The sequence below is a fragment of the Solea senegalensis genome, linkage group LG11 (assembly GCF_019176455.1).
Source record: "Solea senegalensis isolate Sse05_10M linkage group LG11, IFAPA_SoseM_1, whole genome shotgun sequence".
In the NCBI taxonomy this organism is placed as follows: domain Eukaryota; kingdom Metazoa; phylum Chordata; class Actinopteri; order Pleuronectiformes; family Soleidae; genus Solea; species Solea senegalensis.
The window spans coordinates 14,338,023-14,351,534 of NC_058031.1; the positions used below are offsets into that span (position 1 = coordinate 14,338,023).

General features: G+C 40.3%; 2 protein-coding genes across 2 annotated transcripts; both read right to left on the minus strand.

Annotated features, from left to right (window-relative positions):
- Positions 1–3,395: 3,395 nt before the first annotated feature.
- zmynd12 (zinc finger, MYND-type containing 12) lies at positions 3,396–9,655 on the minus strand. Its single transcript, XM_044037447.1, has 7 exons — positions 9,425–9,655; positions 7,168–7,297; positions 6,376–6,547; positions 6,100–6,269; positions 5,344–5,466; positions 5,140–5,233; positions 3,396–4,028 (listed from the first exon to the last, which is right to left on the minus strand). The coding sequence occupies exons 1-7, from the start codon at positions 9,562–9,564 to the stop codon at positions 3,835–3,837; spliced, it is 1,023 nt and encodes a 340-aa protein (XP_043893382.1). The 5' UTR covers positions 9,565–9,655; the 3' UTR covers positions 3,396–3,834.
- A 142-nt stretch (positions 9,656–9,797) lies between these two features.
- Positions 9,798–13,258, minus strand: LOC122777513 (epithelial membrane protein 3-like). Its single transcript, XM_044038808.1, has 5 exons — positions 13,150–13,258; positions 11,823–11,914; positions 11,438–11,540; positions 11,192–11,332; positions 9,798–10,422 (listed from the first exon to the last, which is right to left on the minus strand). Exons 2-5 carry the CDS (start codon positions 11,898–11,900, stop codon positions 10,247–10,249), a joined length of 498 nt encoding a protein of 165 aa, XP_043894743.1. The 5' UTR covers positions 11,901–11,914; positions 13,150–13,258; the 3' UTR covers positions 9,798–10,246.
- Positions 13,259–13,512: the final 254 nt, after the last annotated feature.

Sequence of the window (13,512 nt, forward strand, 5' to 3'; positions counted from 1 at the left end):
TACTTCCAAGGTGGATTGGATCCAAATCATATAACTTCCACATGCCGCAAGAACTGCAGGCACCCTCGAAATTTCGGCACGGAATTGCCGATCTAGTTCCGCTTGATATTCTCGCGCCCCGCCAAAAGTTTGCCGCGCTTCTCCTCCCGCAGTTTTGAGAAACCCCCAACACAAGTTATATCAAAACGTGCGCCTTGACCGGGAATCGTGTGCTATGACTTTTCTAAGACTTTCGCGTAACCATGGCGACAGAAATCGCAAAAATGTAAAATAATTTCCACTCACACAATAATGGGAAACGACCGTAAACCAAGCCCGCTTTGGAGCATCACAGTGTCATCATACTTTAACGTAGAAACGTGGTTGGAACTTTAAACGAGTCACAAGACTTGGGACTTTTCTGACCTAAGTCAAAGTTTTGACACATGTTACGGTTTTTAAACAATCGCAGTTTACGTTTTGTACTTTTTTTTTACGTTTTCAGATTTTATAATGGGTGTTTGAGTGGTGTGTGGGCGGCAGCTAGAGTGGCCCACTCTAGCGAGATCCAGCAAAATAATCACCAAAAATCTCTAAACAAACTCCTCTCCTGCCCACAATTTTCAACCTACACGGACAATTTTTACATCAAAACGTTGCCATGGGCGTCGTCTAACCCTGTGTGTGTTTTCATGTTCATATGACTTGTAGTTTTTCTTAAAATCACCTCAAAGCGCAGACAACTCCGGTCACACTCTCCATTGACTCCCATGTTAAAATGTCTGCTTTTGAGTTCTGGAAAAATCAAGACGAAGGTGATTTTAAAACTGTGATTTCTCTGTCAATTCACGTCCGTTTGTCACCAATTTAAATGTGGGAGTTGCCGAAAGCCTCCTGACGCTCACAAACCAAAAATTTTATCTCTATCATCAACCGTTCTTGAAATATGACAATTTTAAAACATGCTGTTTTCTCTGCTTTCTCTGCTGGTTTTGGAGAGATAGAGACAAGCGTGTGTTTGCGTGTGGGTGCGTGTGGGTGCGTGTGTGTAAGGAGCAGAGGGGACTTTGGGAGGGGCTTGTCAGTCTCTCTGTATTCTTCCACCCAAAACTATGACGTCTAACTCCTCCCACAGTTTTGAGAAAACCCCCACACATGTTATATCAAAACGTGCGGCTCGACCGGGACTTGTGTGCGATGACTATTTCTAAGCGTTTCAAGTAACCATGGCCAAAAAAATCGCAAAAAACTGCCATATAACTTCTCTCTCCTTTAAAACTTAAAAAATATGTCCTCGTACTTCCAAGGTGGATTGGATCCAAATCATATAACTTCCACATGCCGCAAGAACTGCAGGCACCCTCGAAATTTCGGCACGGAATTGCCGATCTAGTTAGGTGCCTGCAGCCGCAAGGCATTCTAGTCAGAACTCCCTAGAGTTCTCACTAGATTGCATTGCGTTGCAAGCATCTATTGATATTCCTACGCGTTTATTCTTCTTATTTTTCCTCTTCCTCCCTAAAAGTTTGGCGCGCTTCTCCTCCCGCAGTTCTGAGAAAACCCCAACACAAGTTACATCAAAACGTGCGCCTTGACCGGGAATCGCGTGCTATGACTTTTATAAGCGTTTCCAGTAACCATGGCGACAGAAATCGCAAAAATGTAAAATAATTTCCACTCACACAATAATGGGAAACCGAAAAAAACCAAGCCCACTTTGGAGCATCACAGTGTCGTCATACTTTGCCGTAGAAACATGATTGTTTCTTTAAACGAGTCACAAGACTTGGGACTTTTCGGACCTAAGTCAAAGTTTTGATACATGTTACGGTTTATAAACAATCGCAGTTTACGTTTTGTACTTTTTTTTTACGTTTTCAGATTTTATAATGAGTGTGTATTGCGTGTGTGGGCGGCAGCTAGAGTGTGCCACTCTAGCGAGATCCAGCAAAATAATCACCAAAAATCTCTAAACAAACTCTTCTCCTGCCCACAATTTCCAACCTACACTGATAATTTTTACATCAAAATGTTGCCATGGGTGTCGTGTAACCCTGTGTGTGTTTTCATGTTCATATGACTTGTAGTTTTTCTTAAAATCACCTCAAAGCGCAGACAACTCCAGTTACACTCTACATTCACTCCCATGTTAAAATGTCTGCTTTTGAGTTCTGGGAAAATCAAGACGAGGGTGATTTTAAAACTGTGATTTCTCTGTCATCTCTTGGCCGTTTGTCACAAATTTAAATGTGGGAGTTGCCGAAAGCCTCCTGACGCTCACAAACCAAAAATTTTATCTCTATCATCAACCGTTCTTGAAATATGACAACTTTAAAACATGCTGTTTTCTCTGCTTTCTCTGCTGGTTTTGGAGAGATAGAGACAAGCGTGTGTTTGCGTGTGGGTGCGTGTGGGTGCGTGTGTGTAAGGAGCAGAGGGGACTTTGGGAGGGGCTTGTCAGTCTCTCTGTATTCTTCCACCCAAAACTTTGACGTCTAACTCCTCCCACAGTTTTGAGAAAACCCCCACACATGTTATATCAAAACGTGCGGCTCGACCGGGACTTGTGTGCGATGACTATTTCTAAGCGTTTCAAGTAACCATGGCCAAAAAAATCGCAAAAAACTGCCATATAACTTCTCTCTCCTTTAAAACTTAAAAAATATGTCCTCGTACTTCCAAGGTGGATTGGATCCAAATCATATAACTTCCACATGCCGCAAGAACTGCAGGCACCCTCGAAATTTCGGCACGGAATTGCCGATCTAGTTCCTATAGTTACTTGTGTTTTATAAACAGCTGGAAATGAGTGTTGTATTTATGTTACTTGAGTGTCTTCCCACAGTCAGTGCTGAATGTACAGCAGTCTCCTCTTTACATCTACCAACTGAATCACTATTAAAAGGTAATTATAAGACATCCTGACACAGCTGTATATAATTACAGCTCTGAGATACACAATAGAGCCATGACATGGACAAAAACAGCTAAAACCCCAGAGGAAAAATCCAAAATAATCATCCCACACCACAATGTAAAAGAGCAAAAGTGGTGATTACAACTCAAGGCCTCGCTGTGTTTTATTCTTATTTTGTAGCTCAGTCAATATGAGGACAAAGAAACAGTTGCCTTGTGGTGGCTGGGTCGCAAAGTTTATGAACTTTACTCTGCCCTGTGACCTTGCTGTGGACACAGGTGAGCAAGAACTGAGTTTCACTGTGAAGATTACTAATTGACCGCTCAGCTGAAGGAAGTTATTTAATTACAGACACAAGCATTGTTTCCATGGAAAAAGGGAGCTGGGAGGTTCAAAGAAAGTTTCCTTCTTAGCTGTTTGTGAACCATATTTTCTTCAGTCCCAATGACACACAAAAATACAACAGATACAAATACTGAAACCAAACACACAATGTTTAGTGATTTCATTTAACCCTTTCCCTCATTTTAAAGGAATTTGTCACCGATTTGCATCTAGCTTAATCATACTAGAATAGGGGTAGTATTTTTGAAAAACTGTGCTTCTCATCCTCAGTTTTTTTTGTTACGTGGTCATAACCCTGTTACTGAACTTCCTGTGGTGTCACTGTCACAGATACATTCACCGCACAATAGCTGCCTTTGTCTATCACCTTGTGTGACACCAGATTTCTGCTCATTTCACTGACAAAGGGTTGTCATGCACACAACAGCCTCTATTGGTTTAACAGAGTGGAGCTGGAAGCGGAAGAGTGTCGAGACACACGCATCAGCTCCCACTAAATCCCACCTCACCTTTACAGCTTTACCAATTTGTGGTAATCCCATCTTGAGAAGGCGTCCCAAAGAAGGTGCATGAGCAGGAAATGAAGAACTATGTCACTGTGTCAAACGGAAACCTTTTAACGGGCTTAATGACGGACTCACCTTAAAGTTATCGCCTCTCAAAAACCACAACATGGCCAGACAGTGGGTCACCACAGCAATCTGACCTGAGTCTTGAGTGGAGTTTTTCTCTTCAAACTCCAGGATCGTTCTTAACATCTCATCCACTTCAGCATGTTGGCTTTTGTCTGATGAAAAAATCAGGAGATGGAGTTAGTTTTTGCAGCATTTTACCAAGAATGTAAATATATTATACATTTAAAGGGCTGCTTCACCCATTTTCTTTAAACTTAAAACAATTACGATGCTGCTGTGTTTGTTTAATTCACATTCTGTTACAGAGTTGGATTAAAAAATGTTTTTCTTTTACTTATGAAACGTATTATAATTGACAGAAACACAGTGAAGAGCCATGAATGTAATGAGACATGCATCTCAGATCCACCGTCTGCTGATCAAAAAAACACTATTTTTTAATTGTATGTATTGTAATTTTAATGTTTGTATATGTGTAACAACAGATGAAACAAACAAATTAGTTTAGTTTTATAGCCTTAGAATGAGGGGCCTTGCTTTACCGAGGCCACCATCTTACACTGACATGTTTCAACAGCAGCATGAATGAATGAACCGGCCAGAGCATGCGTTCATGCAGTCACTTACTACTACAAACAAAGGACAACAACATGCTGTCTTGTAGGTTAAGGCCACTGCAGCTCCCAGACCGTTAGATGTCACTAACTCGTACATGTTGGAATACACTAGAATACCTGGGAAATTGTGCCACAGCTAACAAGCTTAGCATCACATGTAGGGCAGCAGCTGCGATGGAGGGTAGCGGTGCGGAAGCTGCACAGCCTGAGATGTTAGTGCAGTGGTCTCAGCTCTAAGCATGCCGGGGTTAACCTGAGGTTTAGCTTTCGGATTGCGCAGCAAGACAGCTCAGCTAAATATAGCACGGTTGAGTTGACCTTATTTTTTTTTTTTCCACAGCATTACACCGGCGTTAGTGTGCGAAGCAAATGATGGATTGGTGATGTCATTTTGCTGATTCTGGTAGAACAGAACTGGACATGTTGAGAATACCAAACTGTACACGGTTGTAGAGAACAGAGTAGAAAATCCCTTTGGAGCAATTTGTCAGCAGTATTTACACATCTCCAAGACGACAAAGAGAAACGCTCATAAAATAATTAAACAAATAACAATTTCATTAAATGCCAATAAAAGAATGCTGATAAAATCACATGGATTCATGTGAGTATTTTAAATGACAAATCTTTATGTGACAGTACGGACCATATGAGTGCTCCAGCAGCATGCAAGGAGTTTGGGCATTTTGGACATGGGCCTGGACAAGTTTGGACAGATGGACGTGCCAAGTTTGTGTCACCTATGATATGAGGGGAAAACAAGATACAACATGAGGTATACCACTAACCCACGAAAACAAAAAGTACTTCAGGTCACATGGGCAAATACACCCTAAGTTGTTTATTTCACCGTAGAATACAGAGAATGAGTAATGGTCATCTTCCCCTGTTTGGCAAAGACGTTAGCCATGAGAAAGTAGCCTTGACAAGTGACTGTGCTCTCCGGACCATACTCCTCACTGGCAAAGTATATCTGTACACGTGAGACAAAATGATCTTTGTTACGTGATACACAGTATACTCAGAGGTAAGTCATTTTTCAAATTTGTAAATTTACTTATACTTAAGTATGTTTCATCTTGGAAAAGCTGTGCTTTGCTACATACAGGTGAATGATGAGGACAAGTGAATGATAGGGACAAGTGAATGATAGGGACAGGTGAATGATGAGGACAAGTGATGATAGGGACAAGTGAATGGACATGAATGATGGGACAAATGAATGATAGGGACAGGTGAATGATGAGGACAAATGAATGATAGGGACAGGTGAATGATGAGGACAGGTGAATGATAGGGACAGGTGAATGATGAGGACAGGTGAGTGATAAACTGCAAAATTTTTAACAAGCTACTTTTTACTTTAACGTGAGTAAATTTTTAGACCAGTACTTTTACCACTTTTTTTTTTTTATCAAAGTAGAATATTTCAATACTCTTTCCACCTCTGAGTATACTGTAGGCTGCCGTTGCATTGTACATCCTGAAAGTCACACTCTATAAAATATTTACAAGCAGGCACCGAGGCGAGCCCATTCATTCTCCACATCAAAATATCAGCAAAGTTAAACAAACTGAGAGTGAGAGTGCTTCAAATGACACTGACATCATTGGCAAAGTTAAATAGAGCAGCTTCCAGGTTTCCAGTCACTGTGTGGAGGAGACCGAGGCTCCTGTGCAGCTGCCGGTGGAGTGTGTGACCACAGTCTGGGCTCTTCAACACCACCCACTCCACCTGGGACAGGAGCTCTGCCACCAGGCCTAGATTACCCAAACCTGGAAATGCAAGTACACACATGAATATACGTACAGTATTCATTGTACACAGCAAGGAGAAAGGAGGTCGTTTGAGGCGAGAAACCATTTCCCCCCCCCTCCTCACCCATGTTTGCTTCTGCCAGCAGCAGGTAGGCAGGAACCACTTGGACAGTGCAGGGGCCGTGGACGTCAGTAGAACAGCGCAGGCAGAACTGAGCAGCAGGCAGAGCCTCGTAGTGCTTCCTCTCAGAGAGTTTCCTCTGAGCCTCCAACCTGCAAATCTCAATGAGCTCTGTCTGAGTGAGGAAAAGAAAAGCACAAAACACACGTCAGGTTACTTTTACTTTACATTCTTCATCAGCCTTCACAAGAGTAAGAGGTATTAGCTTATATTACAACAGAACCGTCTTGTACGTCTGGGCTCTGAAAAAAAAAACAAATCACCAAAATACAAATCGAAATCCAGGATCTTTACTCACCTTTAAAAGTAAACATGTTCAGTCAGTCATTCACAGTACATTTAAAAAAAAAAACAACCTCTGTATAAATAAAAATAAAATGTGAACTGAAAGCACAGTCTCTTTGTCCCTCCTCGCCCACTGTACTTTCACTTTCTACTTGTTCTGCTACTTCACTTTACTCTAAATACATCTATTTCACATTTGTTGGTGTTTAAATTCTATGTCATTCCCATTGCTGTCCCTGCAGCCCAAATTAGAATTTTTTTTACAATTACAAGGTTTAAATCTCCCACTTTACTATCTATGGGCTCCAGTTATGATTTGGCAACTTAAGGAGTATTAAATACCTTTGGTGTCTACTGATAAATAACTCAGTTCTTCAGAGAAGAAAATTGAAAATATACACCATACGTATGTTTCATAGTCTTACATGCATGTCAGTCATACATGCTCACCTTTTTGAGCTGCATTTCAAGGTGTTCGGCCCCCTGAAGACTGTAGAGTGTTGTGGAACGAATGGGAATAAGCAACTGACAGATTCTCCCATGGATCCCGACCCAGTCGGCCTGCTGGTGCTCAGCATCGCTGAAGAATCATAACACACACACACACACACTGTCACATTAATTTACAGAGCACATTAAATAAACAACAAGATGACTTACTCAACAGAATAAAATGAATCAATATCACAGACCACAGACAAAGAGGCCGCAGTACAAATCAAGTTAAAGAAATTGAGAAGTCAGATAAACATCTTGCAGGTGGAATAAGGGGTTCAAAATCTATAAATGAAGGAGGCTTGAGCGAAATGAAAAATTGCACTCTTAAAGGAATTTGGTGACGCCTGGTAACAGTGAGTGGGTCTTGTTGGAAGTCTGTAGAAGAATGAAAATAAAATGCCAGAGAGAGAAATGCCAATTGTTGAGGCGATTTCTCTCATGCCGCTGTTATATTTTTGTGCTAACATTTACAAAAGCCTGCTCTTGTCGATGCAAACTCCACATTTGCAAAACAGACTTTCTGCCTCACTTAAGAAATACTGTATCTCCTGAGCGTACTAAATTGTATGCCATTACATAACGGGTCTGTAATTTAGTTTATCTGGCTCTTCTGAACACTTTAATGGAAACTGTCTTGGCTTTCCTTTATATTCTCTCTCTCTCTCTCTCCACTGAGTGTGTTTGTGTTTTTGGACCCAAGACAGCGAGCAGTGAGCAGGCAGCGATCCTTGCCACGTCACATCAACTGTGTGAGTCGACACACACACACACACAAGGATTCAGAGCCACTGTGCTTTACTTTGTTTCTGCTGAGCTATACAGTATAACTACTGAATGTATTGTATACTGGAAACAGTAACCTATGCAATGTAATACAAATGTGGATAAGAATTAGTGACATTTCAAGATGAGACTGCAAATTGTAACCAAAGGTGAACTCCTCCGTTCAACCCTCTCTTCCCTGATCACAAACCAGAGAGGATGTTGTTCTTATTTGTTTGCCTAGATCACTTCAGCTTCACACCACAAAATGTATGTTCTAGCAGGTTGGTCCATTCAAGCTGCTGCAGAAACAAGGTAGCGCAACATGGCCGCCTTCATAAAGCAAGGTATATGTATATACATACAAAAAGGCTTATTCCTAGGCTATACAAAAAGTAAAGGATTTTATTTCTTCCAGCATTATACATTAACAATATTTAAACAGACACACTTGCTTATGCAATTCTTCAAAATTTTGCACACTGGACTTAAACCCACAGAAATGGCTTCCAAAGAGAAAAATATGTCGGTCAGACAAAGAACAAATGCTTAGTTAACTCTTAATTGGCAGCGTGTACTCCATAAGCTCTCAGATGTAAACGAAGACAACCACTTTCAGCCATTTTGTGCCTTGTTTTAATGTGTAGTTGAAAGGAATCAGGCTGAAACTAATGTAATTCAAGAAATGTGGTGGCTTAGATGAAAGGAAGCACACTAAGTAGCTGTAAGCTCCCTTTAAGAGACTGGTTGCAGTGTCTCATCCCTTTACATAAATCCCTGCAGGGAGAGATGTCACCACATGCTCCTCTCCACTCCCATTCTATGCTAAGGAGGCTTTCACCACGCAGGCACCATCTTAAGATCTGAAATTGACTCCACAGAGTCAACGGCAACACACTGCCACTGTGTTACATACATAGACAAAAAAAAAAAAAGGCCCACGTTGTCCAACTCAAACACAGAATATTCCACAACAGCCACAAGAGCAACACAATAATGGCTGTGGTGATTTAATTTCCAGCTGTTCCTCTGCCTCCTGACAACACAGTCACATGAGCGGCGACGTGTCTGACTGTGTCTGTTACTGGTTAAAGAATTATGTGCAGCCGACACCGCCCCCTAGCGTCCACAACAAACATTGCTGAGCAACTTTCATTAGACATTGTTCGACTTTTATTCTTCAAAAGGGCAAATTGCGTTCATGGGATTTGTTTTACAGTAATATTAAAAGTCCTAGTGTGAACTTGGATAAATAACTGTAACTTAATTATTTGAACTATCACATATGATTATAACAAATCATAATTCTAATTAGGGTTATTTATATAAAAAGTTAAGACAAAGAAGAATAAGGAGAAGCATAGCCTGTCGGAAATGTATAATAATAATAATAATGCTAAAAACAAACCAATAAAAGCATTATTTCCTCCCACAGCGTGTAACTTACCAGTAAAACGTGACCCGACACTTGTTGCATTGCAGCTTCGCTCTTCTCTGACAAAGTTCACACACCTTTTCTGTTCCTTTGGGCAAAGCGAGAGGAATGATCCGGGATGTTGTGGCCGAAAGCTGTGACTCCTCTTCCATTGTCACAATAAAGCCCAGTTTAAACTGATTTCCAAAGGCAGGTGTTATGGTTTTCGCTCCGTATTGTGTTAACGGATGTGCCGGAGAAGCAAAGTTTACCGTTGCTATGGCAACAGCATCAGCGTTTGCCCCTCTCTGTTACAAAGCTTCCTTTTCTCTCTCACTGATATTACGTTTTTTTGTTCATTGTCTACCAGTGTGAGGTGAAAGGATGAATTACAGTTTGACAGCTGTTGGTATCAAAAGTGACTTTTATTTTGTAAAAAAAATAAACAATAAGTGTACTTAAAATACACTGTGACAATAAATTGACAACACAACATTGTCCTAATCTATGATTTTGTCAAGAGCACCGATTAAATACATATATTTGAAGGAAAATGCCGTATTAGCCCTACAATGCTAAAATAATAATACAAAAGAGAATTGTGCTTTCATATTTGTCTTCCTTTGTCAATATACAATAACAGTAGAAAACACAACAAACAGGAAAATGCCTTAAAACAGAAGATAAGCCTTCATTTATGCAGATAATTCATTGCTATCTTGAAAATACTTGATCCTTTTTTCTGATATACATATATCTAAGATCCAAAAACACATCATCACATCACATAGGCACAAGTTTGTTCAATATGTTTGATTTCTTTCCTAGCTGCTGCTGATGTGTTTGTGTTTCTGGTCACTCTTTTTTACGCAGGTGGATATATATGATGCCACTACACAGCAACAAAGGCACACACACCCAGGCCAGGATGAAGCAGTAGCCAAAGTGTCCTGAAGTCAGCTCTTTGGAGGTGGGAAGGATTTCCTTCTTGTGCAGCGTGTAGATGAGCGCTGCGGAAAACACAGTGAGGCCTGAAAACAGAGGGATAGGGTTGTTTCAGGAAGGATGGAGAAAAGTTTGCAGTGTTATGTCATATACCAACAAGATGTGAGTAGGACAACATGCACTCTATTCCCATTTAGCATCACAATATAAAAAGAACTGTTACACGTACACATGATTATCTATGAATGTTTTGCTGCTGTAAAAGGTGAATGATCCCCACTGTATAGGATCAACTAAATTCAACTAATCTAATTGAGTCTAATAGAAACTAAAACAATTGGGGTCTCAAATGTATATCCAATCCACCGTATTAACCTGTTAAGTAAGAGCTACTGTACTCAATAATCACACCATGAAGATATGTGGACCAAAGTGCTGTATATCACATAAATACACAAAAAAGACATAATATATGTCTTTTTTGACATATATGTAAACAAAAAGCAATATAAAAATAGAATGTAAAACCAATAAAATACAGAAATGGCTGCTTATTAGGTACACAGGACACAATCCTTTTTAAGGCTATGCATGTTAAAACAGTAGACCAGCACATCTGGCACCAACAGCCATGCCACATTTAAAGTCATTTTAATAATGTTTTTTTCCTCTCCACTCTGACCACACCCCCATGTCTAGTTGCTGCCTGATTGTGGTATTTGCATCAACCAACAGTTGTACCTAATCAAGTGGCTGGTGAATGTAGCTTATTTACTAACTGTACATTCAGTTGCTTCCTGGTGTAGTTTGTGGATGTCGTCATCATGCAGAGACATTGTTTCACTCCACTGTTACCTGCAAAGACTTGACACAGTCCAGTGAAATAGAAGAGTCCCCCCTTAGACATGGTGAACAGCTGACCCAGGAACACCAAGAAGGAGATGGAAGAGAAGACCACGGAGAGAACCATCAGCACCTGAACGGCCTGCAGCCACTCTGAAAAGAGTAAAGAAAACCAGATTAGATTCTCGGGCTTTGTCATTCAGAGAGAAATGATCATGTAGAGTCTCTTTTATCGGGGCATTAAAAACAATGATTTACCAGTTTCTTTGGAGGAAGAACAAAGCCAGGTTCCTGTGGAGTTGTCAAACCTGCAGTTGTACCATAGGTCTGAGTTCTCCATGCCGTCCCACACCCACCACGACTGGAAGGAGAGTTTAGACATGACAGCTGCAAACTGCATAGGCTGCACTTATACGACTACGCGGACTGAGTGATTTTTAATTAAATATCATATTGAGATTATTTTTCACAGGAACTGAGCATATTAAAACATATTTAAAATGATTACTGTGCGATATTTGTGCAGATCTGTGAGAAACAAATCTGTTCTATTCAGTCTGTAGAATAAGGTGTGTATAAATCAAGACAATAATTCATTTTGACACACATTTTGGTCTTAACAAATATTAATTATGTGTATTACCTTCTCCATGGTTGCAATGAACAGCATGGCCAGAGTGATGAGATGCAGCAGGGTCACAAACATAAGCAGGTATGCCATTTTCAAATGTGTTACTAAAAACCAAACAAAAACAGTTTGTTTTTTTTAAAAAATGGAATGTTCTATGAACTAAAGCACCCAATAATACAGTGTGTGACCAGTTTAACGGGGTTTGCATGTTCCACAGTGAAAAGCAGTGTTGAGAGACTTTCCTGTTTTGCCTCAAAACATAACACGGAAAATGTGAGTAAAGTCGAACACAGTACACTCTGTGTTGCAGTGAGTTAATTTTAAAACCTCACTCTCTCTCTTTCTTTGACTGGCCTGTGTGTTACCATGGTTCAGCAAACCCAGAGTCCTCATGGGTGGACCTATTGAAATCTAAACGATGCCAAAATATTTACCCAATTAAAGCCGTAACCCCCCTGTGAATGGTTGTTATTTTTCACGGCAAAGCGTAAAGAGTCTGCAATTCAACCTACATTTGGATTTCATTAGTGCTACTCTAGTTGTAAACCTACAGAGGAAATGAAAGTCTGAGGTTTTTTCAAAGCAATCTTACAACTACACATAGAGAAATAAAGCAGCAACACCAAAGAGGCTATTAGAAGCATCACAACGAGGAGACGTGTGGTAATAAGACAGAGAGGAAAATAAGAAATGAGATGAAATGGTCTGTGAAGATCCCTATCTGTAGGAGAGGTCCATTTGGGTGGTGGTGAGTGGAGTCACAATTATTCTTAATTATGTCACTGGAGGTAATCCATCATCTTGAAGTGGATGAAAGATAAATTGCAATAAAGTGGAGAGAGTAACATTTATAAAAGAACAGCAAAATGGTTCAAATCCAATAATAATAAAAACATTTTATTTAAGATATGCTAACAATATGTTTCTTGTTGCAAGTTTTGTAAAGAGTTATCTTATCAACACTGAACACATGCATCTCTTGATGGCAGTATTTATTTTAGAGCTTATGTTACTGGTTGTTATTGTGTTATTGTGTAAAAGTCTTCTCAATCTCTTTATTAGAATAAAACCTTCTAAGCCTTCTCATACAATGATCAGTGAAATGTTTCCAACATATAAGACCAAATTTCAATCACACCATGTATTCAAAATGCCAGAGGTCACATAATCTTACAGCAGCAAAGCAAACATTAAAACCGGAGTTGACCTAAGACCTCTGCACAGTACTGTGTGTGATGCAAGCGTCATTACGATGACACATTTGTGTAAATGTAATCTACTGCGGTTTAACAAGATAGCTATTGAAATGTTATGAAAAGTCAAGAAAATATCTCCTTACCACGGTTACTGCCTGTTCCTCTGACTCTGAGGCTGTGGCTAGGAGCAGTTTCACTACTCTACTACATTGTGCCCCTCTTGGTGGTCCTCTCCTTTCCAGCCTTGCCGCACCCCCTCTATTTTTTCTATCACTCCATCCAAACTTTCCAAGGAGAACGCCCATTTCCTCTGTGCAGAACAGAGCTCCCTTTTGCTCGGCCTCGTGGTCCCTCAGAACAACATCACCGTCCAAAAATGAGTCAAATGAGACCCACCCATGGCCAGTGGAGGCACGTAAAAACCACATGAAAAGAACTTCTCTGTAAACAGACTGCTGTACGTGCTTCTCTGGTATCATGAGCATTTTGCCATACCTCATACAACC